The 24,430-nt window shown below is 38.4% G+C and overlaps 2 protein-coding genes across 4 annotated transcripts in view; one reads left to right on the plus strand and one right to left on the minus strand.

Moving 5' to 3' along the window:
* UBR1 (ubiquitin protein ligase E3 component n-recognin 1) overlaps nucleotides 1-13,019 on the plus strand; it is a 51,798-nt gene extending 38,779 nt beyond the window's left edge. For all 3 annotated transcript variants that reach the window (XM_088520455.1, XM_088520456.1, XM_088520458.1), the window contains 16 exons: nucleotides 720-872; nucleotides 1,277-1,374; nucleotides 2,024-2,117; nucleotides 3,177-3,325; nucleotides 3,577-3,632; nucleotides 3,963-4,059; nucleotides 4,984-5,051; nucleotides 5,801-5,951; nucleotides 6,708-6,795; nucleotides 7,943-8,076; nucleotides 9,097-9,205; nucleotides 9,747-9,803; nucleotides 10,329-10,406; nucleotides 10,671-10,841; nucleotides 12,089-12,190; nucleotides 12,738-13,019. In XM_088520455.1, coding sequence (XP_088376581.1) covers nucleotides 720-872; nucleotides 1,277-1,374; nucleotides 2,024-2,117; nucleotides 3,177-3,325; nucleotides 3,577-3,632; nucleotides 3,963-4,059; nucleotides 4,984-5,051; nucleotides 5,801-5,951; nucleotides 6,708-6,795; nucleotides 7,943-8,076; nucleotides 9,097-9,205; nucleotides 9,747-9,803; nucleotides 10,329-10,406; nucleotides 10,671-10,841; nucleotides 12,089-12,190; nucleotides 12,738-12,879 — 1,747 coding nt within the window. In that variant the 3' untranslated portion in view covers nucleotides 12,880-13,019. The remainder of the gene's footprint in view (nucleotides 1-719; nucleotides 873-1,276; nucleotides 1,375-2,023; nucleotides 2,118-3,176; nucleotides 3,326-3,576; nucleotides 3,633-3,962; nucleotides 4,060-4,983; nucleotides 5,052-5,800; nucleotides 5,952-6,707; nucleotides 6,796-7,942; nucleotides 8,077-9,096; nucleotides 9,206-9,746; nucleotides 9,804-10,328; nucleotides 10,407-10,670; nucleotides 10,842-12,088; nucleotides 12,191-12,737) is intronic.
* Nucleotides 13,020-19,340: 6,321 nt separating this feature from the next.
* On the minus strand, nucleotides 19,341-24,430 carry LOC104578707 (photoreceptor outer segment membrane glycoprotein 2). The gene is made up of 3 exons (XM_010226271.2): nucleotides 23,811-24,430; nucleotides 20,965-21,211; nucleotides 19,341-19,604 (listed from the first exon to the last, which is right to left on the minus strand). Exons 1-3 carry the CDS (start codon nucleotides 24,389-24,391, stop codon nucleotides 19,341-19,343), a joined length of 1,092 nt encoding a protein of 363 aa, XP_010224573.2. The 5' UTR covers nucleotides 24,392-24,430.

Raw genomic sequence — 24,430 nt, forward strand, 5'->3', positions numbered from 1 at the left:
CTAATTAAATATTGTAGTTTAAACCAAAGTAATAAATAATTATTACATGTGCCAGGAAGTTATACTCTTAAATCTGTCTTTCAGTCCCTACATGACAAGTTTGAAAACTATTACAGAATTTAGTTACTTCTCTTCAGACAAGCTGATTTCATTGTTGGGTGGTCTTGTTTCTAATAGTGTCTGACACTGAGACATTAATGAAATCTGAAGGCTTACCCCCTCCAGGGAAAGGGAAGAATTATGATGAAACCTATGAAAAGATCATAGTTATTCCTTACATTCCTTTTGAGTGTAAAATAGCTTGAGCGAGTGAACTATTACCACTAGCTTTTCCTAAAAGTAAATAAAAATCATGTTCTATCCTGTTCAAAATCACTGCAGTGAGTTGTGAGTGAGAGATGTTGGATAGCAGGAGACCTAGGATTGAGTGTTGACATGTTAATAAAATACATGAAAAGGATATTAAAAACAAGGAAAACTTGCCCTCATTTTTGCATGAGTGGTACTTCATGCATTTTTGCCTGAGTTCATATATGTGCTCAAAACTTTAATTTTTTTTATGTTCCATCACACGAAATACTTATAAATCAAATAGAGGGAAAGAGATCTGTTTGCTGCATAGGTACTTTTAGATTATAACATTTTCAATTGCTTGAAGACTTGTTTTCATGTCACTTGAGTCATTCTGCTTTCTAGCAATTCTTTTTTCAATGTTGTAGGTATTTTGAAGCCATGCAGCTGAACTTTCGACAGCGCCTGCATGTTGAACAGATATTTGACTTGGAGAATGGAGAGTACCTTTGTCCGCTTTGCAAGTCTCTGTGCAATACTGTGATCCCTGTTGTTCCATTACAAGCGCAAAAAATAAACAGGTGAACTACCAGGATTGCTTAGCCTTAAACTATGGGGACTTCAAAGAGAGTGGTTGGCTTTTTGGACTTTTTAAAGGAAATTTTGAGCTGACTTTCCTAACTTGAATAAAGGACTGTTTATATCCTTGTTGACTGCTCACACAAATGCATTTATTTTGGTCACCAAAGTACTTTCTCCTATGACATATGCTCCAAAAGATAGTCTTCAAATGCATTACAGAAAAAATACTTTGAGTTCTTAGTATAAGATTTCACTTTGTACTTTTCACACAAAACTTAAAGCCAGCAAAAGTATGCCAATACTGAGTTTTAATAAGGGTTTTTATAAATGTTGTCCTGTATTTTTAACATAAGGTGGTGCTTTTGCTCTTGAAGTAACAGCTGCTTTTCATTTCTGTTCCCAGTGAGGATGCAGAGGCAGTATCACAAATTCTGTCCCTGGCTAGGTGGCTGGAGATAGTTACAGCTAGAATATCTGGCTACAGTGTGAAAAATGCTAAAGGTTTGTCCGCTTTGTTATGGAGTTTTTCTGTGTCATCTCTGATGTATTTTTTAACTAATATCAACAGAAAATTTCAAATAAAGTGTGTAATTTGTGCTCTATCAAGACCGTCAGGAAAATGTGGTGTCAATTTTCAGGGATAGTCATGGCCTTTTCTGAGGTAATATCTTAATTTCATGGCACCCTCTCTTATTTTCAAGCCTCTGGCCACTTCTCTGTGGAAGAGAACTATGTACAGTGGGAGATGATGTCAGCCAACTAACACAGAGTTAATAAGACTTCTGTGTTGACTGTTATGAGGTAAAGAAGGGGGAGATCGAAAGAACCAAAATAAATATATATGAGTATTTTAGAAAACATAACTAAGCACCCTTACTGAAAATCATCAAGCACAGATTTATTTATTTATTTATTTATTTATTTATTTATTTTTGCTTATGCCATATATTCCTCACCAGCCAAGCACTACATTTAATCTTCATGTTTCTGACAATAGAAGAAAATGTGACTTGGGGAGGAACAGTCTAGCTGGTGAAGTCTGTTTTACAAATATTTACGAATCAGCTTAAAGTCTTTTTTCTGCTACACTGTTGTGAAAAGTATAACAACTTCTTTGTGTTAATGTCATTCTGATTCCTTTGTCTGGAAGGAGAGAAACAAAATGCTCCGGCTTTCATCAACAAAGGAATGGGGAACTCTGCTCTGGAATTCCATTCCATCCTTAGTTTTGGAGTTCAGTCCTCGTAAGTGTTACCAGAAAGGCTGTCTTTGATTATGTTAACTTTTCCCTGAAATAATTTGCTCTGATCCAGTGTGGCAATTCTTCTGTTTGTGATGCAAAACTGGGAGACTAGAGTCTTCCAATCTGTCATTCTGTTTTTTTCAGATCATTTTGTGTGCTATTGGATGAGTCATTAACTTCCATTGTCTTAATTTTCTTACTATATGTAGGTTCAGAGATAGCTTGTTTTTAGATGCATTTTTTTAACATAGATTGCTCAGAGGAATAGGGCTATATTGTCTTTTCAAGTAAGCAGAAACTCTCCGCTGTAACGATAGATCATATATAGATCTGAAGTGTACTATTTTCTTCATCGTATGTCCTGCTCTAAGTACTTAATCTGTTATTGCTACTATTACTTCTGACCGTTATAGATACACAAAGTATTTATACTTGGTGCTGTTGTAAAAGAAAGTATCAAAAAGTTGAATTAAGTTCTGTCTTGATAACTTGTATTACAGTTGTTCTGGTTGCAGAGATACGGAGGATGAATATGAATGTCATGAATCTCTGTTACCAAATTGCCAATGTATGATTTAAAAAAAGAGAAAGAAAAACAAGTCATTAAATAATGCTGTATGTGTCTTTGACTAGGCACTTTTACAGTTAAAGGTGCATTTATATAAATTAACTTAATACCAGCTTAAAGGAGCTAAAATGCCATTTAAATGTGTTTTTGAAACGCTTTTGAAATTCCCTACTTCGCATTTTTGGTGTCTGATGAGATGGGAGAGAATAAACATGTTTTCCCTGCAGCATTTAGAAATACTCTTCCTAATTCACAGCACTAGATTCCCCCCACATTGTGCTTTGATTTCAACTCTAGGTGTTCTTTTTTTGAATTTGGAATATAATGTACAGTCTAGAAGTAAACTCCTTCATTCTTTCAATTTGGTTCCAGCCTGGTGGCTCTCATTCTCTGCATTCTGCAATATAGTAATATAGCAGTAAACAATATAGTAATAACAATAAACACTATTAATGATTCACAAGCTGAAATTATCTTGGCTTACTTCTGCAGAGCAAAGTACTCGAGCAGTATAAAGGAGATGCTTGTTCTTTTTGCCACCACTATCTATAGAGTTGGACTAAAAGTTGCTCCAAATGAAGATGATTACCGGATTCCTATGATGACTTGGAGCACATGTGCTTTTACCATCCAGTGCATAGGTAAAACCTAATTTTGGTTTACTCGTGGCTCAAAACTTAAATTTTTACATAAGCAATAATCAAACGTATTCTAATAGTGAATAGTGCTATCAAATATATGTAAAATACAGTATATAATAATGTTGTTATACATACTGCTCTGCAAATAAGTTTCTAAAAAACGTGATCAATGTTTGGAATGCCAATGCGGAGTATAATATACAAAATGAAGGTGTGATCATCAAGTTAATTGTTCTTCGTTTAATTTTAAGAAAACCTCTTGGAAACGGAGGGCAAGCCGTTATTTGGATCTCTGCAAAATAGACAGGTATGGGCAATCATCTCTGCAATACTTTAAATATGTGTATATATACTTTATACATGTAAATATATGTGTGTGTAGATATATGTTTGCACACAGACACTGTTGAAACTGCTGGCATTGAGTATCTTATCTTCAGGAAAGTCTTTGAAAATATTTAGATTGATAACACAGAACACTCAGGAAAGTAAGTGTATGCTTATACACAGAGTTTCTTTTAATTCATTTATCTATGTGTATCCTACTCTTAGGAGAGGTGGGTATATACTGACAGGTTTATTTCACTATTATTTCTTTCCCTTTTTTTCTGTCCAATCATCTTCTCTTGCGCTCTAGCACAGTGGCCTTAAAGCATTAGTGCAGTTTGCAGCTGCTCAGAGAACAACATCACCCCAGGTCCTGATTCAGAAACATCTGGTTCGTCTTCTGGGAGGTATCGTATTCTTTTTCTTTATTTTCTTTCACATGGCAGAAGTTACTGCAAACTAGTGCTCGCTGTTAATACTGCAAAGAAGGAAAGGTAGGCTGCTGACAACAGCAGCCTGCAATTTCTGTGGCTTCAGGTCAGTTCCCTTGCATCCTAGAGTGTAGTTTGAGCTCAAGTCACTAGGGCTAGGTCAACAGAAGTACTTTATCCACAAAGTGCCCCAAAATCTTTTCCTAGATTGCCTAGGCATGGACCCACTCAAATCGGGAATGCTTCCACATGGCTAAAGATCTATTTCTGACAGTGTTTAGAATTGCTCAGATTCTGAGTGCTGAAGAGGTAGATGCTTAAGCTGTGCTAAGGACACAGCTGGACATTCTTCCCTTTTCTTAATTGTGAGAATTTCATCTTTTTGATCTTTTCAAAAATATCTTGCAATCAAACTAAAGATATGTGGGTCTGAGAAGAGGTTTGACACCTAGTCATGTTTGTCCATGTGTCCACTGCTTACCTGGTAGTGGCCCGTGGTGGCCTTTGTAAATCTCATTCTGTGACTCTGTGTTAGAATTCGGAGGCAGACAGCAGAGCATCTCATCTTGCAGCAGCTAAGGACATTTGTGGAGCTTACGTTGTGGTTTATATTATAGCTAGAGAAATAAATCAGAGGTCTTCATCTCAGAGTTTGTGAAGATGTAGTCATTAAAATTGTGAGCTCTTAGAGCACATGCAAATAGCTAAATTGGTGCACTATCAAACCAGCAGTTAATTAAATAGCTAGATGTTTATTCATTTCAGAGTGTTTAGATGCTTTGGGTGAAGAAACAGAAGTGATAGAGGCTTTACCATCAGACTGACGTTACACTTAAATCTGAAAGAAGAAAATGTATAACTAATACTTGTTTATTGTATTGTCTAATGTTTATTTTGTAGTTCTTCTACCAAACTTTAAAGTCGAAGACACTCCTTCCCTTTTAGAAGTAGATATATTCCACGTTTTGGTAAGCAGATTCATTTTATTTTTATTTTTAGTACTCCTTTTTAATAGCATGTATTTTAATGTAGATTCTCCTGTAGACAATCTGGAAATATCTGTTCACTTATATGAACCAAATGATAAAGCTGAGCTCCTACTAGGTAGCAGCATTTACTTCTACTTCTGCTGTTTGTCAAGCTTGCAAGACTTGGCTTTTTCACTCTTACTAAATTTCATGCATCCCAGTCATATTTTATGATCTCCAATGCTATCAAACCTCTAAAAAGCACTGAGAAATACCCTCACTCAATACAAGATTACCTTGACTTTTGTACCTTCAGACTTCCTCATGTTCACTCTTATCTCCTTTTCTCCTCCTGTTTATCACTACTTTCTGTTCTTTAAGAACAGTATTTACTAGCTCTACCTTTAAAGAAAACACCTTCTGGTTTGTCCTAGTTGACTTTCTAATTACAGCTCAGTCTACCTTCTTGCTTTCATTCAGTGGGCTGTTATCCTCTATTATGTAGCAAAGTTTTCTAGGAAGCAGACCATTGTACTAGTAAGTAGAATGAAATACATAATAATGTCTAGGGTTCCTATATGGTAGTGGGGTGCACATAATTAATACTGTGTAAGTTAAAATGAGAAGGATAAGTGAAATTGATTGGAGAAATTAAATTTAAATGTGTAGTGAGAAAATAAGTCAGTGATTAATATCCGTCTAACTGGTGCTGAATTTTTAGTACTTCAATATTTACTCTTTCCCTGTAGGTGGGAGTTGTGTTATCATTTCCATCTTTATACTGGGAAGATGCTGTAGACTTGCAACCTTCATCAATTAGTTCAGCTTATAACCAGCTCTACCTCTTCCATCTGACTACGCTGGCACACATAACCCAAATAGTTCTCTCCTCAGCAACAGGTAGGGGTATGTTTGGTTTGGATTGTTCTGACATTTTTACTCAGTTTCTAAACCCAGTAGATGCATGTTTTTAGTAGAATATGATAGGAGCTTCTTCATAATAAATGACACTCAGTTTTAGGTAGAAGCAACTGTTTTCTGATAAATAAATGAGCACTACATTTTCACAGGCTTTTATTATATCATTTCTTGTGTTGGACTAAGAAAGCAAAGTAGTTAGAGATGTATCAGTACTTGATCAAGTCAGTCATTGCACATCAGTAGCTTTCTACAATCTTCACTCCTTATAGAAGCAAGGAAGCAAAGAACTGCCCAGTGGCAGCACTCAGAGCTGCACACTGTGAGTTAGGAGTGATTTGAAAAATGTGTCTTGTTTATCCTTGAACCTCCTAGAGCTGAAACATGGGATTCCTTAAACAGATAAGGAAAAATTTACTCTTCTCTGTATTTTATATTGCTGCCTATCAAATCTGACAGCAACTTACAGACCTCCCAGGCACTAGTTTCCTCTTTCTTAATAATAACAGAAAAAAGAAATGAATTTCCCTAGCTGTCCTTATAGGACAGTAACATAATGTGAGGATGAGCAGTGAAGCAATAATCATGGTGATTTTTTTGTTAGGTTAGAAAAATAATTCAGCAAAATGAAGTGGAAACTCTTGTGTAACTCGGCTTAAGAGAACAGTGTCTCTGAAAAGAGAGGTGCTTCACAGTGCAGTCCTCTTACACTCTGGGGTTCATGTTTTGTGTGCACAGAATCCCCTGCTGCTCAGTGCCATGATAACAGCGAGGAGGCCCGCGCTGCACAGTCTTTCTGCAAGGAAGTTTGCCAGTACACTAGTGGGTGAGTAGTGGTTCAGTTACAGCATTGGCTTTTCCTAGAAATACCACAATCCCCTGGGATTGGCCTGAAGAGCAGAATAAATGAATGCTTTTTAGGTTAATAAAATGCTTTTTAGGGTGTTTTTTTTTTTTTTTCCTAAATTATTGCTATAATGATGGGGAAAAAATACCTATGCCAATTCTGGAGAGGAATGCAGCTACCTCAGTAAGATAGAGAAGTGTTGGGAAGCTATTTCATTTTGCCTTGATTTGTTTTTCAAGATCCCTCAGGTTTAGGTGGAAGCCAAAAAGAAGAAAATGATTCTACTAGAAAGGACTAAACTGAAAAGCAACAGTTCTTTGAGCATTAGTGCCCTTTTCAGATTTTGTGGTAGGTTTAGCTACAGGCCTTTCAGTAGTTCCCTATCTGCTTGGGGTGCCTTTTGAAGGAAAAATCAACTAGATAATATGGCTATGTTCTCTATAGATTCTGTGTTGGTTTATCTTCACCAACGTTAGTCACAAAGAGACATTTTTGAGGATTGACAACAATGTCCACATGTCTAAAAGTTCCATAACTAAATATCTAAATGTTTAAAGCTTGGTATTTAAATAATGAGTGTATTTAGTAGCATAATAATAATAAAGAAAAGTAGCTTAAAGAGCACATACCTAAATGTGAAGTGTAACCACGTTTAAAATTTTTAGAGAAGCTAAATCTAAAAGCTCAAGCTATGAGCTTTTAGCTAAAGGCTCATAGCGTGCACACATACTGCACACTGCAAGAACAACTGAAGTAATTGTTGGTTTTCTCTAATAAAAAGAAAATCGTATTGTAATTGTGATGTTGTGTGGTAGGGTCAAAATCGGGCTATTTTGACTTGCCTGAAGATGGGTTTCTATTAATTTTTTTTTTTTTTACAATTCTGAAAAATATTTCTTGAGACAACGTGAAGTTTTAATGCAAGTGCTTGAAGTGAGCTCAATATCATTTCCCTAAGGAAAGGGGTGATCAGGAATTAGGTGCTAGTAGTTGTTTCACAAAGTTGGGGATATATCAGTGTTACTCTCACACAGTTACTATTCAACCAATGCTAGCCAGAATGTAAAAGTACCAGAAGGATTTGTGCTGTGAACTGCTTCAGATGTTTCTTATCTGTGTATTACAGTTGCTTTAGCCAGGATATTCCAGGCTGGCTTGTGTGGGATTGTGTTAAAAAAGGCATCATGCCTTACCTTCGTTGTGCTGCTTTATTTTTTCATTATTTGCTGGGAGTGTCTCCACCTGAGGAGCTACTACAAGGTAAATATGAGAAGGTGACAGTATCTATATTTTGAAATTACTGTTTTCTTGTGAAGAAGGGAGTGTTTAAATGTTTGCAATAACTTAACATTGATTAATACATTTAAGACAGACTTTTGAAACAAAGGAAGAAATAATTTGTGTAAGAATGGGTAGGAATGGTTGGGTTGTACACACACGTGCGCACACACACGTGCACAAACAAACTTAAACCCTCTTATGAAGGATTCTGGTAAAAACACAATATAAAATAAAACTTAAACCACCTTGGGAAGGATCCTAATAAAAACAAAATCAGTACTCTTTCCTGCAAAAAGGCACAGAATCATCAACTGTTTGAAGAAAATGACCAAGATTGCTATAAAAAAGAGACAAAATATAGTATTTTAAACTTATTAGTTTGAGCCAAGTTTGGATTTGATTAGCATGTACAAGTCAATATCCCCGTGCTTTGTACTATGTCGTTGTGCTTAACATGAGCCTGGAGCTCTGATTCCACAGGAAAGTGCCTCCCTGGTGAATCAGCACTGCAGTTTTCTGCAGTTCCTACAAGTTGCCTAACAAGCTACTAACCTAGCCCAACTTTATGTAAAGTATTAACTCTGACTTGATTTTACTAAAATTAAGTATCATAGCTGGCTAAAAGTGCAGTAAAAACCTAGGATGTGATAAGTAGGGGAAGAGAATTTGCTGCACTAGTGAATGTGCTGTCTCTTATGCAGTAAAATTGAATTTAAGCAAAGAATTGTTTTACAAGGATTTATGAATGACTTTTAAATTACTTAGTAGTATACTATTTTAACTGTTAAACCTAAAGTAGATTCTCAGCTAATGCAAATTGTAATAACTATGATTAAGCCAATAGTTATTTCCAGTTGTACCTGCTGAACTGCTGTACTCAAGTTCTAATATATATGTTATTGAATGGAAAAGGGACCAGGAGAATTCTAGTTCTGAGTGAATTATTCAACAGTGCTGAAACACTTCTACAGTTGCTCATGTTTCCTTTTTCTTTTGCAGTTTCCGAAGAAGCGCAGTTCAAGGCGCTTTGTAGTTACCTCTCTCTGCCCACCAACCTTTTCCTGCTCTTCCAGGAGTACTGGGACACGGTAAATCCACTGCTACAGAGGTATGTACAAGGAAAAGAATGAGGCCACATTTTTGTGTTGTGATGGCTCTGTGGGAGTTATGGATCAAATTAATGATTGATTGTGCCCTGATGAAATTCGTGCTAGATTTGTAAGTGCTAGTTTTATGTGCATAGTGCATACTGAATCTTTGAATGCTTTATGTATTTTAGTAATTTAAATCTTAAACAACTAGTTTAAGGAAACTCGGGCTAGCAGACCCGCTTGGAATCAGCTCTTATAGAGAGAAGTTGTCTTACTTATTTATTTATTGGTTTTCCAGAAGAGTGTTTAATGCAGAAGTCACGTTAATGGTTGAGAGGTATAATTGGGTATTTGGTTAAGAGGTATAATAATGTATATTGCAGACCAACAGTAAAATAATCAGTAAAATTATCCATTCAAAACCAAAGTAAAAAGGAAGATAATAGGATAGCTAGAACTATCAGTGCAGTGTTTGCTTATTGCTTTCTGGTTTTATTTAGGTTATACTGAAAGTCAATAGACATCAAACAGTTTTTTGCAAATGTTTCTTCGAAATAGGTGGTGTGCTGACCCGGTGGTCCTGAGTTGTTTGAAAGGGAAGAGCATTGCAATGAGGTTAGTGGGTTGTGTGGGCTTGCTTTGTTTTGTTTTTCTCCGCACTGCTCATGACTTAAACCAGTTGAAAGAATGAAGTTTTTGAAGGTTTAATTAAGGACAAGTTAGCAGTGCTTTTTCTTCTTTCTTTGCTACCAAAAGTTCTCTTCCTCCTCCTCCTCCTCCTCCTCCTCCTTCTCCTCCCTCAGTGACTCCCTCTAACATTCTGTTTCTCAAGTTACATAGCTTACTTGGGGGCGGGGGGGGAACTGTGAAATGTCACTCCATTACCTTTGTTGGAATATGGAAATGCTGAAGGGGTGAAGGGGCTTCCAGATGGTTTATCCTGTGCCTCCTTACTTGGGCTTCCAGGACTGAAAAACTCTTCTAGAAACTCTTCTAGAACTGCCGAAACTTGCAGAAAAAGCATAGTGAGATAGCGATTTATAGCTGTTGTTGTTCTTGTTCTTTTTTATGGTTTTTTTCTGTGATCTTTGATAGTGTGTGTGTTTTTTTTTTTTTTTTTTTTTTTTTCTCCATACATAGGTATCCTAGGAAGAGAAATAGCTTAATAGAGCTTCCTGAAGACTATAGCTGCCTTCTGAACCAAGCGTCTCAGTTTAGGTATGATGTGGTATGTTTAGTTGTCTTGCTACGTGCTTTGTCTTTTTGCGTTCTGGTAGTTACTCTAATACAAGACAAAATGGTATTACAGAAACGATTTTGCAGTCAAATGAAGACCCTGTTTTGTTTATATTGACCAATACTAGCAGGTTGCCAGTAATACCACAGCTTGCTAAAAGTCACTTACACTTGATCAAATATCCTATAACCTGCTGGGCATTTTTTTCAGCAATAACAGTAACATTCTGGTTATGCTTTTTTCAGGTGCCCACGGTCTTCTGATGATGAACAGAAGCATCCAGTGTTGTGTTTATTCTGTGGTGCTATGCTGTGTTCCCAGAACACTTGCTGCCAGGAGCTGGTGAACGGGGAGGAGTTGGGAGCCTGTACTTCACACGCTCTGCAGTGCGGAGCTGGAGTCTGTATGTTTCTCAAGTAAGTAGCACATCAAAGCTCAGTGTATTCATGGGCAAAGGGAAGTAGGCCAAAGCCTTTCGAAGGCCAAAACCCACAGCATGGTCAAAACATTTCCTGGCCTCTGAGATAAGGGCTGTTGCTTTTACTAAATCTTAGCTCAACCAAAAGGCTAAGTCCTTGATGGGAGTTGCACTGTAGTCAGCAGGTGTGAATAATTTCTGATTCCATGCTTTGTAGAGGGTTTACAGAGTAGCAAAAGTGTGAACCTAATTGGTACTGTGCAGTTTTGCTTCTGGATGGAGTTTTCCAGATAGTTTATGATACACATCCCGTTCCCTTACACTTCCATTTTCAAGTGAACTTCTGTGCGAGTTGGTATCGAATGATTATCTCGTGTGATTAATAACTCCATTAGTAACTGGATGTATTTTTGTATTAGGAATGTGAAGGAAAATCATGTTTTTCTAGTATTTCCACTAGTATTTTTATTAGTTGAATTTCTACTTCAGCAATGGAATTTTTTTATAAGATTAAAAAAAATAGTATCTCTGGATTATTTTATTGGAGGATTATTGTAACATTCTTAATAATGTTACCTTTTAATAATGAGGTTTAAAGAAAACCTTTTTTCCTTAGATTAAACTTAGAAATTTAGATTTAGAAGATTTTGTTTCATGCAGAATGCAATACCACACATAAATATAGTGTGTGGCACTTCTCTGAGTCTGTATAAACGGCAGTGTGTGCACAGGCTCCATGTGCCAGGGTTGGAATTTCTTCATCAATCGTGTGTCAAAATTACTCGGACTTCTTCTCACTGTGACTTTCCTTAATCATCCTTTACACAGCTTGGGCAACCTCAAGAGAAATAGTAGCCCAAAGAACCGAGTCAGCGTGAACAACACTCTTAGGTACCTCCAGGGAGTGCTGTCCTGCATAAGGCATTGAATTAAGCACCTAGTTACTGTAAACTGTTTTTTGTTTTTCTTCCCCACCCCTGCTCAGCAGGTATGAGCCTGCAGACTCCTTCTGCTGTGCGGGGAGAGGAGCAAGTGCTTCGAACTTTCTGGCTCGTCACAGCTGAGCAGAGTTCAGCATGTTTCCCATGTGAGAGATCTGTCACAGGCAGCCAGCCTTACCCCAGAGTCATGAAGCTGCTGCAAAGTTAGGATTTACAGAAAGTTGTGGCTTATGGAAAAATATTTTATATTTATGGTGATGAAGATGGTGATATTTATTTTAAATGTAGCTATTTTCTCCTAAAGAATCAGGGAATGCAAAGTTGTCCTCATAGAAGGTAAAACCAGGGGATGCTTGTATCCTGCTCCCTACTTGGATAAATATGGAGAAACTGATCCAGGTCTGAAGTAAGTATATGTTTAACTTCTCTACTTCCTACATTTCCATTTTGACCCGTGTCTTTTTTGTACCCATTAGACAGTGTGTTGTCTCTGCTAGTATGTTCAGTACTGCAATGTGTATCTTTACCTGGTAGATTTGTTTAAATTCCCATTGACAATTCTCCAGTCATGAAAGAGTCAAAAACAATCCTTTTTTTTTTTTTGATTCTCTTCAAGTCTGTTTCTTTTCACAAGAATACTTATATATACTTTTCATCAGAAATGTACAACTGCAACTACCAAAATGATAAAAGATGACTCTCATTTCTGAGATTACATGTTATAGAATTAATAGTTTTTTAATAAAAATCACACAATTATTTAATATTTTCTGGCTATTTCTAAGAGTGTTAATGTTATCCTGCTAATAGAATAATTTGTCTAAAAACATCCGTGTCGGACATGGGTGATATTCAAGCAGGAAGGAGGTGCAAAAGCAGAAGGCAAAGTGGGGGGCCGGGGGGCAGTTGATGCTGTGACCTGCTTGCTGAGCCTCTTCCTTTCCCTTGCGGAGACGGGGCAATCCCCTGCACTTGTGCCGGGAACGGTACCGGAAGCTGCATCTGCTGTGGCAGCAGCACTGCATCATCGAGGAGATCGCCAGGAGCCAGGAAACCAACCAGATCTTCTTTGGATTCAATTGGCAACTGCTCTGAGTCCCCGCGCTGGGGCAGATTTCATGCCATGGACGGTGCTTTGGAAAAGGAAAGAAGGGTGGCAGTAAATAAATCACTATAAAATGGATTCTGTAGCTCAGTCGCATGACTGACAGTTTCTCTAGCTTGGATGTTTTACTGATGTATTGAAACGATCTCATTTCATATGTTTTGCTTCTCTCTCTCTCCCACACCCCCCAGACAAAAGAGGAGACTCCGTATAATTCTGATCGAACATTCAATTCCAGAAGTATTTCTGGTTTTTTTTGAGGTGTCATAATTGTTTCACATGCTTTGAAGAGGACAGCTTCCCAAATTCTGCTCTTCACTGCGAATGCCAAATTTCTCTTGCTTCCTTGCCTTGAGAATATACCTACACAATATAACCAAAAAAAAAGCGTCCTTCACTTCCTGGTTGGTTTTCCCAGGCCTCAACCTAATTTGGTTGCATTTTGTAGCACAATACTAAAGTGAAAGTGGTGTCAGGTCTCAAACATCTGTTGCAATCGTTGCTACAGATTCTTAGTTGTGCATAAGAAAACTGCACTCTGCTATATCCCAGCATTTAATGAAGTGTTTTCATTAGCATAAACCCTTTAAGAAAGGGGGGGTAAGAAGTGCATGGGGAAACTGTCATCTTGCTTGCTGCAGCAAAAATAAACTGTGCTTGTTGCATTGCCAGAAATGCACTTTATCTGATTAGTTTGTCCTCTGTTCATGTTTTACGTCCTAGAAGATCTAGAATGAACTGTTTGGTTAGGTTGTGGTTAGTTTTACTGCTTTTACAGTTTGTCCCCTCAGACTTTCGGGGAGCCAAACATGAAAATACTGCCACAAGCTTTTAGTGTTGCTCTGCAAGTTCTGGAGGACCCAGGGACTTCAGTAAAACAGAGGTCTTTCAAAGCCATCACTGGACTAAAATCAAGGCCCAAAATAGCAGCTTTTAGAATATTATTATTATTTTAGAAATAAGCTCGCGTGCCCATGTTTAAGGGCTTTTCCACTCTTCACTCTGTGTAATAAATTTTGAGCCCTGCCTGTGTTCTAGGGGTGGCCTTCGGTGGTTCAGGGCCAGTTAGAACAGAAGGGAAAAACAGGCAGGTGGGAGGTGGCCGAGGCTGCATCTGCCCTTTAGTAGTTAATAGCGTGTTGTGATTGAACTCTCCTTTACTGACAGGTGAGATTGCACTTCAGTTTGATGTTTTGCTGCTCTGTTTTCTGAATTTCAGCCATAAATACACTAGGGAACTTGTAACGTGACAGGTAAAAACACTTATTGAGGAAAACCCATTTCTGTGTAAAAGTCTGACATCATTAGCAGTACTCTAAACTTCCCTGCCATTTGGATTTTTGTGTCATTTTAATGAAAGTTGCAAGGGGAGATTTTTGAAGTATTTAGTGAGTTACTGTCTGAGAACATGTTCGTGAATGATAACTTTTTTCCCCCATTTTCCTACTGGCCATATGTGTAAAACCTCATGGCTGTTATGTCAAATAGTGATTTTGGTTTAAATACAGTAATTGTTCTTCTAGTTTCTTAATGTCTTTAGAGTGCATATGAATGGGCTGAACAGCAGATGTAACTCAACTAAAGAAAGGAATGCAGATGGACTCAAGTGTTGCTTGGGTTTAAAATACTTTTATAACTTTTGCTCTACTCCTTCCTTGGCAATAGAAATAGTTACCATTGCTATATTTTTCTACTCTTCTGTTTCTTGAAATTAAGACAGCCCTCCTTATTTTGATTTTTTGAGATTTTTAAACATGAATATAAAACTCAAAAATTAATTCTGCTAGTCTTATCTAAAAGGCATTTGAAACATACAATGAATCTAGAAAAAACATTCATAAACTTGCAGGGAGTGGAGGTCTCTAAGGTCGTCACACCTCTTGCTGACAGAGACACTGTATTAGGCTAACAAACCTATGCCTCACTTGTACCCAAGCTCTATTCACTTACCGTTTCCCTCTGAAGTTTAATCATTTATCAAAAACTTCCACTTACCTTGCACTTCACAGACGCAAAAGTTACGTTATCAAGTAGGCAGCAAGATCACTTTATTTTGTGTTCAGTCTGATCTATATTATACAAAGATAGGAGCTGGTCTGAGCAAGTGAGCTTTTGTTCGAAGCTCTAGAAATCCTTTTGTAATGGAAAGAGTGAGAGAAGAAGGGAAAAAGTTGCATCTTTCTGTACGTTTGCACATACTAATTTAGAAAATGGGCTCCCATATCATCCACTGATTAGTAATTTTTATTTTCATTTCATAAATTACTATGCAGTTTTGTTCACTGTGAGTATAATCTGTATTTAGTGATCGCAACATGCTTACGCCACTGATTTCTGTTCCATCCAAGCTGACAGAGAAGTTATTTGATAATGCACATATTGGTATCTTTAATTGCAAAAATGTAAATTTGAAACTTGTATAATGTTCTTGTGCTTTTGAAATAAAATATCTTGTATATGTATATTTAAATGAGAAATAAAGTAACTTCTCAGAGATTATTCAGCCTTCCTTGGAGGCGCATTTTACAAGTCTTTTCAGGAGTCAGCATCAAAAGGGGAATGTTGGTAAATGAGGCACAATACCAATCCCGGCAGTTCCTGCTGCAATTCGTATTGTAGTTGTGCTAATTAGTGCGTGTTTTCTTACTTATAGTTCACTTGAAACTTATCCTGATGGTTCTAAAGAATCCCACATTCTCTTTATGTAAGAAGTCTCAATATATATTTTTTAAGGTTCTCAGAGGAATGTGTTCTCTGCTATATTACCTGGTGGGTACTCAGCCCATTTGAAGCTGAAAGCTTGTGGTACCTGTTTAATGTCAGGCATTTCATATTTTTCATTATTTATTAGGGCTGAGTAAGCAGCTGGGCAGTCTTTAAACAAAGAGGGGACAAGAAGTTCTGGCAACTTCCTTATGTTTTAAACTGCTGGCTGCCCTTACTGCTTTGTTTTAGCTTTAGTTACCTTCAGCATAAAGTGTGAATGCTGATGGTGTTTGATTGCTCTTAATCGAGCAAATGTTTGTTTTTGTTTGGGTTTTGTTTTTTGTTTTTGTTTTTTAATATCGAAAAGGTACGAGGTACATGTAGGTAGATGAAAACCTACTCACAAAAATGTTCTTAAGAGTATTAAATTTAAATTTAGAGGGGGGGGAAAAAGCTATGGCATTATTTGTATGGTAGCAAGACTCTCAAGGTGTAACATGCAAAATTATAACGGTTTGAATAGCTGAAATCCACTTAATTTTCTAGACCATATCCTTGAAAAAAAATCTGTTCTAAACATCTTTTTTTCTACATGCACAATGAACTGAATCTAAATTAATCGCTGAATCCTTTTAACCAAACGGCGGTATTTATTTGACATTCATTTTTATGATCAGTGTACAGCGATTATTGTGAAAGGTAATTAGCTTTAAAGGACGAGCGTCAGAATTGCAGCTTTAACAGGAACTGCCATAGTCCCTTCACCATAGGCTGAACACTGAAACTCTTTATTTTATAAAACAAAACAAACAAAAATACTTTCCTAGAAATGTGTTTTCATTTTGTTTCTTACATAGGTGAGTTCTATTTTGAAGTTTGTTGCACAAATGAATTATTATTAATTCAGGCTGGATTAGGCATTAATTACAAATAGGATAAGAAGTGTCCCCCAAATCCTATTTATTTCTGTATCTGAGCAGATGCTGCAGCTTATAGGCTTGGCTTGCTATGCCATCCTTGTCTTTATAAATTACGGAGCATTAACGATGGTCTGTGCTGCTGCCTGCGCTTGCTTCCTTGATAGGGTGGCTGTAATATTAAATACACCAGGAAATCCAAGCAACTGGGCCAGGTGCTATAAAGCAGGTATGGAGAGTGGTTTCACTGTCTGAGGAAAGTAATAAGGCAAAGTAAATAAGAAAACTTTTATTGAAAATGTATCATCAGACAGTGTATGGCTGAGGCTTTTAGCTTCTTACGTAGTATTTGCTCTCACAAATAAATGAGGTAAAATGAGGTGTTATACTTTAGTAATAGGTCTGTATTGAGGGGGCCTCTAAATGCTGTGTACAGAACAGCAGTTGTTTGAGAGGTAAAGGTAAATTTATCAAATATTAACTACTGGCAATGTGTTATTTTCATATGAAGTAAGAAATGTGTGCACTTGGGGATGTATACTGGACACTGGACACTTGTGCTGCTGCTCCTCACACAAATGTGTTACAGTGGTTGCCACCAAAATTTCTGGATCTTTCACAGGGACATTCAGCCTGGATGCTTGCTTTAGGTCACGCTTTGCACATCTATTTTTCAGTGTAGACTTACACTGCAGATCTTGTGAAAGAGGTCTCAGCTAATCAGAATTTGGAATACCAGGTGGTAGGAGGATAAGCAGCAAAGAGAAAGAAAATACAGCTACGGGTGAAGTTGTCGCATGGTGGAAGGATCGCACCCCATCTGGCTGAGGAATTGAGGCAAAAAACAGAGACCTTGGGGGAGGTGTTTGTTAATGAGGGCCAGAATGTGGAAAACGCCGCGGAGAGCTGTGGTGAGGAGCGGGCCGGCGCGTGAGGCCGGCAGCGGCAGCAGGGAGGGAGGCCTCGTGCGGCCTGGCCGCGTCGCTGCGCTCGCCTGTGTGGTAACAGGGAGGATACTTTCTGATCTGTGTGCTCGTGCAGGCGTTTGCTGCACACCCTCGCAGCACCTTTTCTGTGGCATTAATATTCACTATTTAGTTTGGGGGATATAATTTATTCTTTCACAAAATTAGGTAAGCGTAACTATATGCAGAGCACAGAGGAAATAACTGCATTTAACCTAACTGATACATGCTGGGTATATCAACTGTGACACCAAAGTGTTAACAATGATAATAGTGTGGTGCTTGTTTTTGCACACAGGAAGCAACAAAAATGAAACTAAAACTGTTTTTAGCTTCCAAAGGGGATGATGCTTGTAAAAATCAAATTACTTCAGATGATGATTTTTTTTTGCTTTTTAATTGTTACTTAAAATTTCTGGTTGAAATCACAGACAAAAATAAAATAATATGTATTACCATCTTCCCAAACTGAATAAGCCAACAGATCTGTCTGGGAAAGCCCGGGAATCCTCATGTGCAAATTATAAATACTCACCTTTAGGCAAACATGTATGAAACAGTGGTGGTGTCTCTTTGGTATGTGTATTTGCAGAACAGCGGAAGCAGATGGCAGGAGGAGCGACCTTGAGCGTAGGTAAGTGGATATGCAATAGGGCTGCAACCTCTCCCACTGGTTCATACCTAATGGTCACTGTGTAAATACTTGCACAGTGACTGCCCTCATATGCCAAAAATTTTCCAAATGAATTTGCTGAGCAATAACAAGTTTATACATTAATTATGAGCAATATACTTGGGGTGCGTGCATGTGCATATAAATAGTCATGTGCAGGCAACTGCAAAACTCATTCTGTTCTTAACGTCCATACTGGGTGTTAAGCTCCAAGAACAAAAATAAATAAATAAAACAAGGAAAGGGTTATAATCAGAACAGAACCTACGTGTTCCTTGTGGTCCAAGTAACTGAAAGTATTATTTGTGTGCATCCAATCTACCTGGGGTTGAAGTCCCTGCCAGTTGTGATGACACCCAGTTCTTTCAAGTTGCACTTCCACTTTTATCTTCGCTTCAAAGGAAGAATTTTATTATTTTTAGACATATATAAAATTTATGTACATTGCATTGCAGGTAGAAAGAGGAGGACAGAAGTGAGTGTTAACATCTAGCCTGCAGCACAAGTAGGTTGTATCTTTGGTTTAGGTTCGTGCAAGCAGTGCAGACCTGGGAAATTACGGCCCATCAGAGCCTCAGCCGTGAGAGCCTCCCAGGACAAGCGGGAGGTGAGTTAATTTGGGAGCACTTCTCAGGTGTCTTGAGTCCTAGTCTCATTCCAGAGCTTTGATACATTGTGAATGCTGTAAAGCAAATGCAGTATGAGGATGAAGCGTTACCAGGAGTGGTGAGTGGTTGAGAATCAGCCTGGGTGCAGCGCTGGGGAACCTGCTGTGGTTGACTCTGCTTTGAGCAAGGGGGTGGATTAGGTGATCTCCAGATCCAACCTCAGCAATTCTGTGATTTGGTAAGGATCACAAAGATGGAAGCACAAGAGTCATCAAAACAAAAAAAACAAGTCATGCTGGTGAATGTTGTATTTAGGAAAGGTTCAAGAAAGGTGATAGATAATATACATCAATATGTGTGTGCATGTATATATATGGTCTATAAAGAAGTAAAGGCATGAAGCAGCTAGTAAAATTATTTGAGGGAAGAACAGTAAACTGTCACCAGTTTATAGTTTGTTCAGTTGTCTTGTTTTTTTTTCCCTACGCTCTCCCCAGCAGTGGAAAATCTGGTAACTTTAAGACTGTAATGTGTAAAAGCTAAATTTAAGTCTTAAAAAAAAAAAAAAAAAAAAAGTCACATCTAGCTAGCTGCAGGGATAGTGTTTTTTGTAACATTTTTGCCACAGTTTGTGTTTGAAACATCAGTATTGGGGTTGTTCATGCCTGAGACAGTGGAGATCTGGTTGACTTTGCCAAAGTTCTTAATAATATTGATGTTGTGTTTGGCAGTTTCCACAAAGCTGTTTTCCAGCAACCAACCATCTGATTCGCCCTCCAAATCCCCTAGCAGAAGGACATTCTTCATTGCTGTTTGTAGGTACCGGACCCCGATAAGTACAGAGAGCTGTAAGAAAAGGTTAATGGTTAAACAGAATTTAAATTGCAGCCTCGGTCCTACTACTAAATTGGCTTTCTGGCTTCTTTGTTGACAGGCCTAATAATATTGAGTAAAAGAGACAAATTCTTCATCCTAACAACCTGATAAATTAGATTTCTAGAAAGAAAAGCACCACAGAGAGATTGATTCTCTCTTCAGTCCTCAGGTAACATTGGTGTCTTATTACAGCATAAATATATAGAACTCCTCAGAGACTTACATCTACTTGATGCATAATTGATAATTAATTAATTAATGGAGACATCAGCCATTTAATAAAAACATCCTAGTCTGTTAACTTGCATGGCATTTTTTTCAACTGACCCCGATTAAATCAGAGCTAAGCTGCCTCTGCCCTACGTACCTAGATGCAAAGAGGAAGGCACAAGTCTAAGCCTGGGAAAAAGCCCCCACTTTGGTAGTTCTGCTGAGATCTAGATCAGGCCACCCTCCTTATTGACACTTAAGGAAGCAGAGGCTGAGAAAGAAGCCTCAGGGCTTTCCTATAGAGCTGCCAAGGCCAATTGCTCCCGGCATCACTGCCTGCGTGAGGACTCTCATGGCGAAATGTTTTATATAGAGTTTAATATTTATGTAATAGAGTAATAAGTAGAAAATCAAAACAGCTGCTAACAAAAACCGCATTTTAGCACATGCTTATTGGAGTCCTTTCCACGTAGATCAAGTTACCCAGGCAGCTTTTTTTACAGGCTCAAGTAGAAAGCAGTATCCTTAGGCACCATCCGTGCCTGGGATATGCTGATTTTGATTGCGCAATAAGCAATCCAGTCTATACCTAAAACCGTATTGTGTTCTTGTAAGTGCTGTCTGTATGGCAAGGCTATGTATCTAAAAGAAGACTTTTTTTACATTCAATTTTTACAGTAAATAAAATTAAGGTATTCAGCTAAAGATTTACCTCACCTTTCTGACACTGTGTTAAAATTAGCTTAAAACGATCCTCATACCTTCTCACCTTATTTTCTTGCAGTTGTGTCACTGTTTGCATGTCTGATCCTGCAAGTGCTTCAAGGCAAAGAATATGCTATAGTCTATTGAAAAAGCTCTGTAAGTATACTAAATTAATATATGTAAATGCTAATAAATATCCCTTTCAATATGGTCTGCATCTACTATGGCAACTTTGAGAACACTGCCTGTGCTAAAGAAACCCCTGAAACAATCTTTGATTTTTTGTGGGGTGGCTTGTACTACAGTTTGTGTACACCTTGATGTTTCTTGCACACTGTATAGTAGTTATTTTCCAACCTAGAGAGCACCAAATGTCTCCAAGCAATCTGCCACAAGCCATTCTGATGACACTTACTTCGAACAACCAGATGAGCAAGGCCGCGATGCCGATGGACCGCATGATGGCTGTGTAGTAATCCAGCAGGGCCTCTCTGCAGCCCTTCACCCAGATATTGAGCTCCTCCGTGAGGAAGTCGTAGTTGTAGTGAGCGCTGTTGTTTGTGAGCTGGTACTGGATGCAGGGCCGTGGGGAGCTGGGGTTGCAGCAGCTGAAGGGCACTCCATCCACCAGGAACTTCCCATCAACATTGCTCTTCAGGCGGCTGCGCAAAGATAGAAAGTGAAAACATTATAAATGTGGCAGCAGCGGCAGAAAATGTCGATGCTTTTTAATAGAAGCCTGTGTCAAATGTCTGCTGCAATGCCGGCCACCCCAGCGTTACAAAGGGAAACGCGGTATGTGTCTGTGGGGAGGTGCTGCTTGCTGCAGGAAAGCTGTATTTTTGGTTTGCTGAAGTGTTTCATGGGTATAGTGGTAGTGGAGTATCTCGTGTAGTTCTTGGTTTTGGACGTGCAAGATATTACACAAGAGAGTAAGGTGTCTTTTAGATATCTCTGCACTGAAAAATATCTTTTCAATACTTGATGCTCCTTTTCTTTGTATCACCTGCTTCAACTACTGGGTCCTTGTGCTAACCTTCTGTTTCTAAGCAAAGAAAGAAAACCCTCAGAGAGAGGGAAGAAGGAAGATGGTGAAAGGGAAGTACATGGCCAGTAAAATGCCCAGCATATTTCAGTGGTATGACCCAAAACTAGTATGGCATCCACAGGGGTTAAAACACATTCTCTTAAAACTTTTGTTCCTACTACCCACAATAGCAGTTTCCAGCCTCTGCTTGTTTCCCCCCGACATAGTACTACCTCTATCTGTGGCAAATCAGAAATTGTTGTAAGTTGGTATTGCTGGAAGGGAAGCTGGCAAGATCTCGGTAACAAAGCTTGAAGGAGCGACCCTTGCCATAATTCAAAGTGTTCAGAACATTGTAAAACAAAACCTGCTTTTGAGACTTGAAAAGATGATCTGTACCGAACCAAAGCAAGGCAGGTTGTAGCAGTAGACTCCTATGACTCTCTTCCTTTCCCATTGCTTGACTCATGTGTTGGCACATGGTGGCAATGGATGTAGGAAAGAGGAGAGGAGATGGGATTATGAAGAAAGGTGGAAAGTTCAATTCAGTTTTGCAGAGACCTTGTCTGAGATGTCAGTTCTCAGCTGCTCCATTCTTAATTGACATACTACAAAATGAAGCCAAGAAACGTACTTGGCTCCATCCCCTATGAGCTTTCTGAACAAGCTGTACTATTGGCCTAATGGTTTCCTACCAAACGTTTCGCCCCTGGATGTTACCAATAATGTAATCTGCTTATACAGCGCCAACTTGGATATTAACTTGGAGATTATCCTGGTTCGTGCATTATAAAGGAAATTCTACACTTTAGTTACTTCCCTCCCACATGTGGATGGCCAACATCCCCTGTCTGCATGAGACAAAAAATAACAGACAGTACATTTCAAAATAATGACAGAGATGCCCAGCAGATTAAAATAAGATTTTTGTTACCGCACAGGGAAAAACATTACTGTTACTATATGACTGACAGAAATAAAAAGCAGTATATTTTACTTTTCTCCTTAGAAGAAGATATTGCTATAAGTTCCTGTGGACAACATCTATTGCTGTGTCACTTTTCAGAGCAGAAACAGAATTGAAAATACCCCTTAAGTTGATCTGCTCTGTGTCATTTCTGCCTTCCTGCTTCTCTTCCCAGAAGACTTGTTGTGAATCTTGCGTTATCAGGAAAGCTGACTGACCCGGGCAGGCTCTGCTCTGTGTTCTCCAAGGTTCTGCCCTCTGCTCAATTTGCAGCTCTGCTGGGCTTTGCAATGATGGCAGTTTCAAATTGCAAGTTTTGTGAAACTAAGACCTTCGGCCTCGCTTCATCTGGCTTTAACATCACTGATTTTTATTTATTTTTAAGTTCAGTGAAGCCAAATCTTTGGGAGCTGCTATTCAGGCTTTTGTTATTTAACTGCATGTTGAAACTTAATAGCATATGATTTTATAATATTGAATGTGATCATTTATCATTTTCTGAGCCTAAGCTTTCTTGGAAGGCTCCATGAAAAGATTCACCTTAGTTGAGTAAATTGTGGAAGTGAAATCCACAAATCATTTCGGTGAATCTGATCCTCCTAAATCAATTATTGCACCGCTGCTGATTTTTTTTTTTTTAAGATCTTTATCAAAGCAGGTGCAATCACATCTCCCACTGGTCTATTCTCTTCCTGTCTGATGACTGTATATTAAAGAGAAACTGCCAAACTTCTCCTTTTGCATGATGTAGTGCAAATATACCTATTTAAGAGCCAATCTGAAACATTCTCACTTAAAACTAATAATGACCGGAAATGATCAACCAAAAATCTCCATGGCTGCTTTGTGATGAGATGGAGAGAGGGAAAAAAGGCTCCTCTCTCTAGTGAAAACTACAAAAACTCTAGGCAGAACATTATTTCTGCCATTATCCATGAAAAGTTTCTACATTAACCAAACTGCAGAGGTGTTTGTGAGCAGCCTGTGCTCCCTGAAATACTCTCCCTCTTGGATTATGCCTGTTACAAGGGTTCTTCTGAATGATCTTTGAGAGAAATCTTCTACCCCAAGCCGACGTTTTAATAAGGGGGGAAAACACCACTAAAATTCATTTCTCAGTTGACAAAGAACAAGCACTTTTGCCATGTTCTCTTTAATATCGATGGATCTTTTGACCCTATTGTCATTTACTTTCGGTTAATTATACATTATTTTTGAATTACTTTTTCTTTCCACAGAATTTTCCCTGTGACCAGTAACTACTTACTCCACAACGTCTTTGGAAGCCATGTTCAGATAGCGAGCAGACACCCACTGGACTTCAAACCAGTCTCTAAAGCCGTTGTTTCCACAGCATCGGAATCCAATTTGTAACAAGTCCACCGTTCTCTTTAAAAAACATCGCCCAGGTATGTCCGTGTCCTTGTAGTACTTAATGGCATCCCTCAGGCCCAGATAGAGAGACTCTTCCAGCTCGTTCCTCATGGCATAGCACATGAGGGCACCCACCAGGATGCAGAAAGTAAAACACAAGGTACATACGATGTATGGGAGCATGACTAGTTTCCAGCGCGAGAACTTGTTGGCATCGGAGCAGTCGTAGCAGATTTTGCCACCCAGGAAGTTGATAATACATGCTATGACCCCCACAGAGATCAGCATGTTGGGGACAGAGTTAATGTCCCCCTTTGCCATCACTTCATTGCGTTTTTTGATTTCTATTTTCAAAAAGAGGCCGAGACTGAAGAGAATGATCCCACTCACGACAGAAATCCAGTTGAGGATCCAGAGGATCTGAGCCAATTTGTCCCTCTTGGTTTTGGTGAATTTTACTTTGAGGACAGCCATAGTCAGATCAGCATTAAGGAAAGAAGTATAGGTCAAGGA

The sequence above is a fragment of the Tinamus guttatus genome, unplaced genomic scaffold (assembly GCF_059628265.1).
Source record: "Tinamus guttatus ecotype Peru unplaced genomic scaffold, ASM5962826v1 Tinamus_guttatus_pri_ptg000089l, whole genome shotgun sequence".
Lineage (NCBI taxonomy): Eukaryota > Metazoa > Chordata > Aves > Tinamiformes > Tinamidae > Tinamus > Tinamus guttatus.

Excerpts from the sequence above, each read along its gene's own strand:
- LOC104578707 (XM_010226271.2), bottom strand. The coding sequence starts at position 24,391 with ATGGCTGTCCTCAAAGTAAAATTCACCAAAACCAAGAGGGACAAATTG. Across the intron at positions 21,212-23,810 it reads GCTTCCAAAGACGTTGTGGA|CCGCCTGAAGAGCAATGTTG; the intron begins GTAAGTAGTTAC and ends ATCTTTGCGCAG. Across the intron at positions 19,605-20,964 it reads TGCTCATCTGGTTGTTCGAA|CTCTCTGTACTTATCGGGGT; the intron begins GTAAGTGTCATC and ends CTTTTCTTACAG.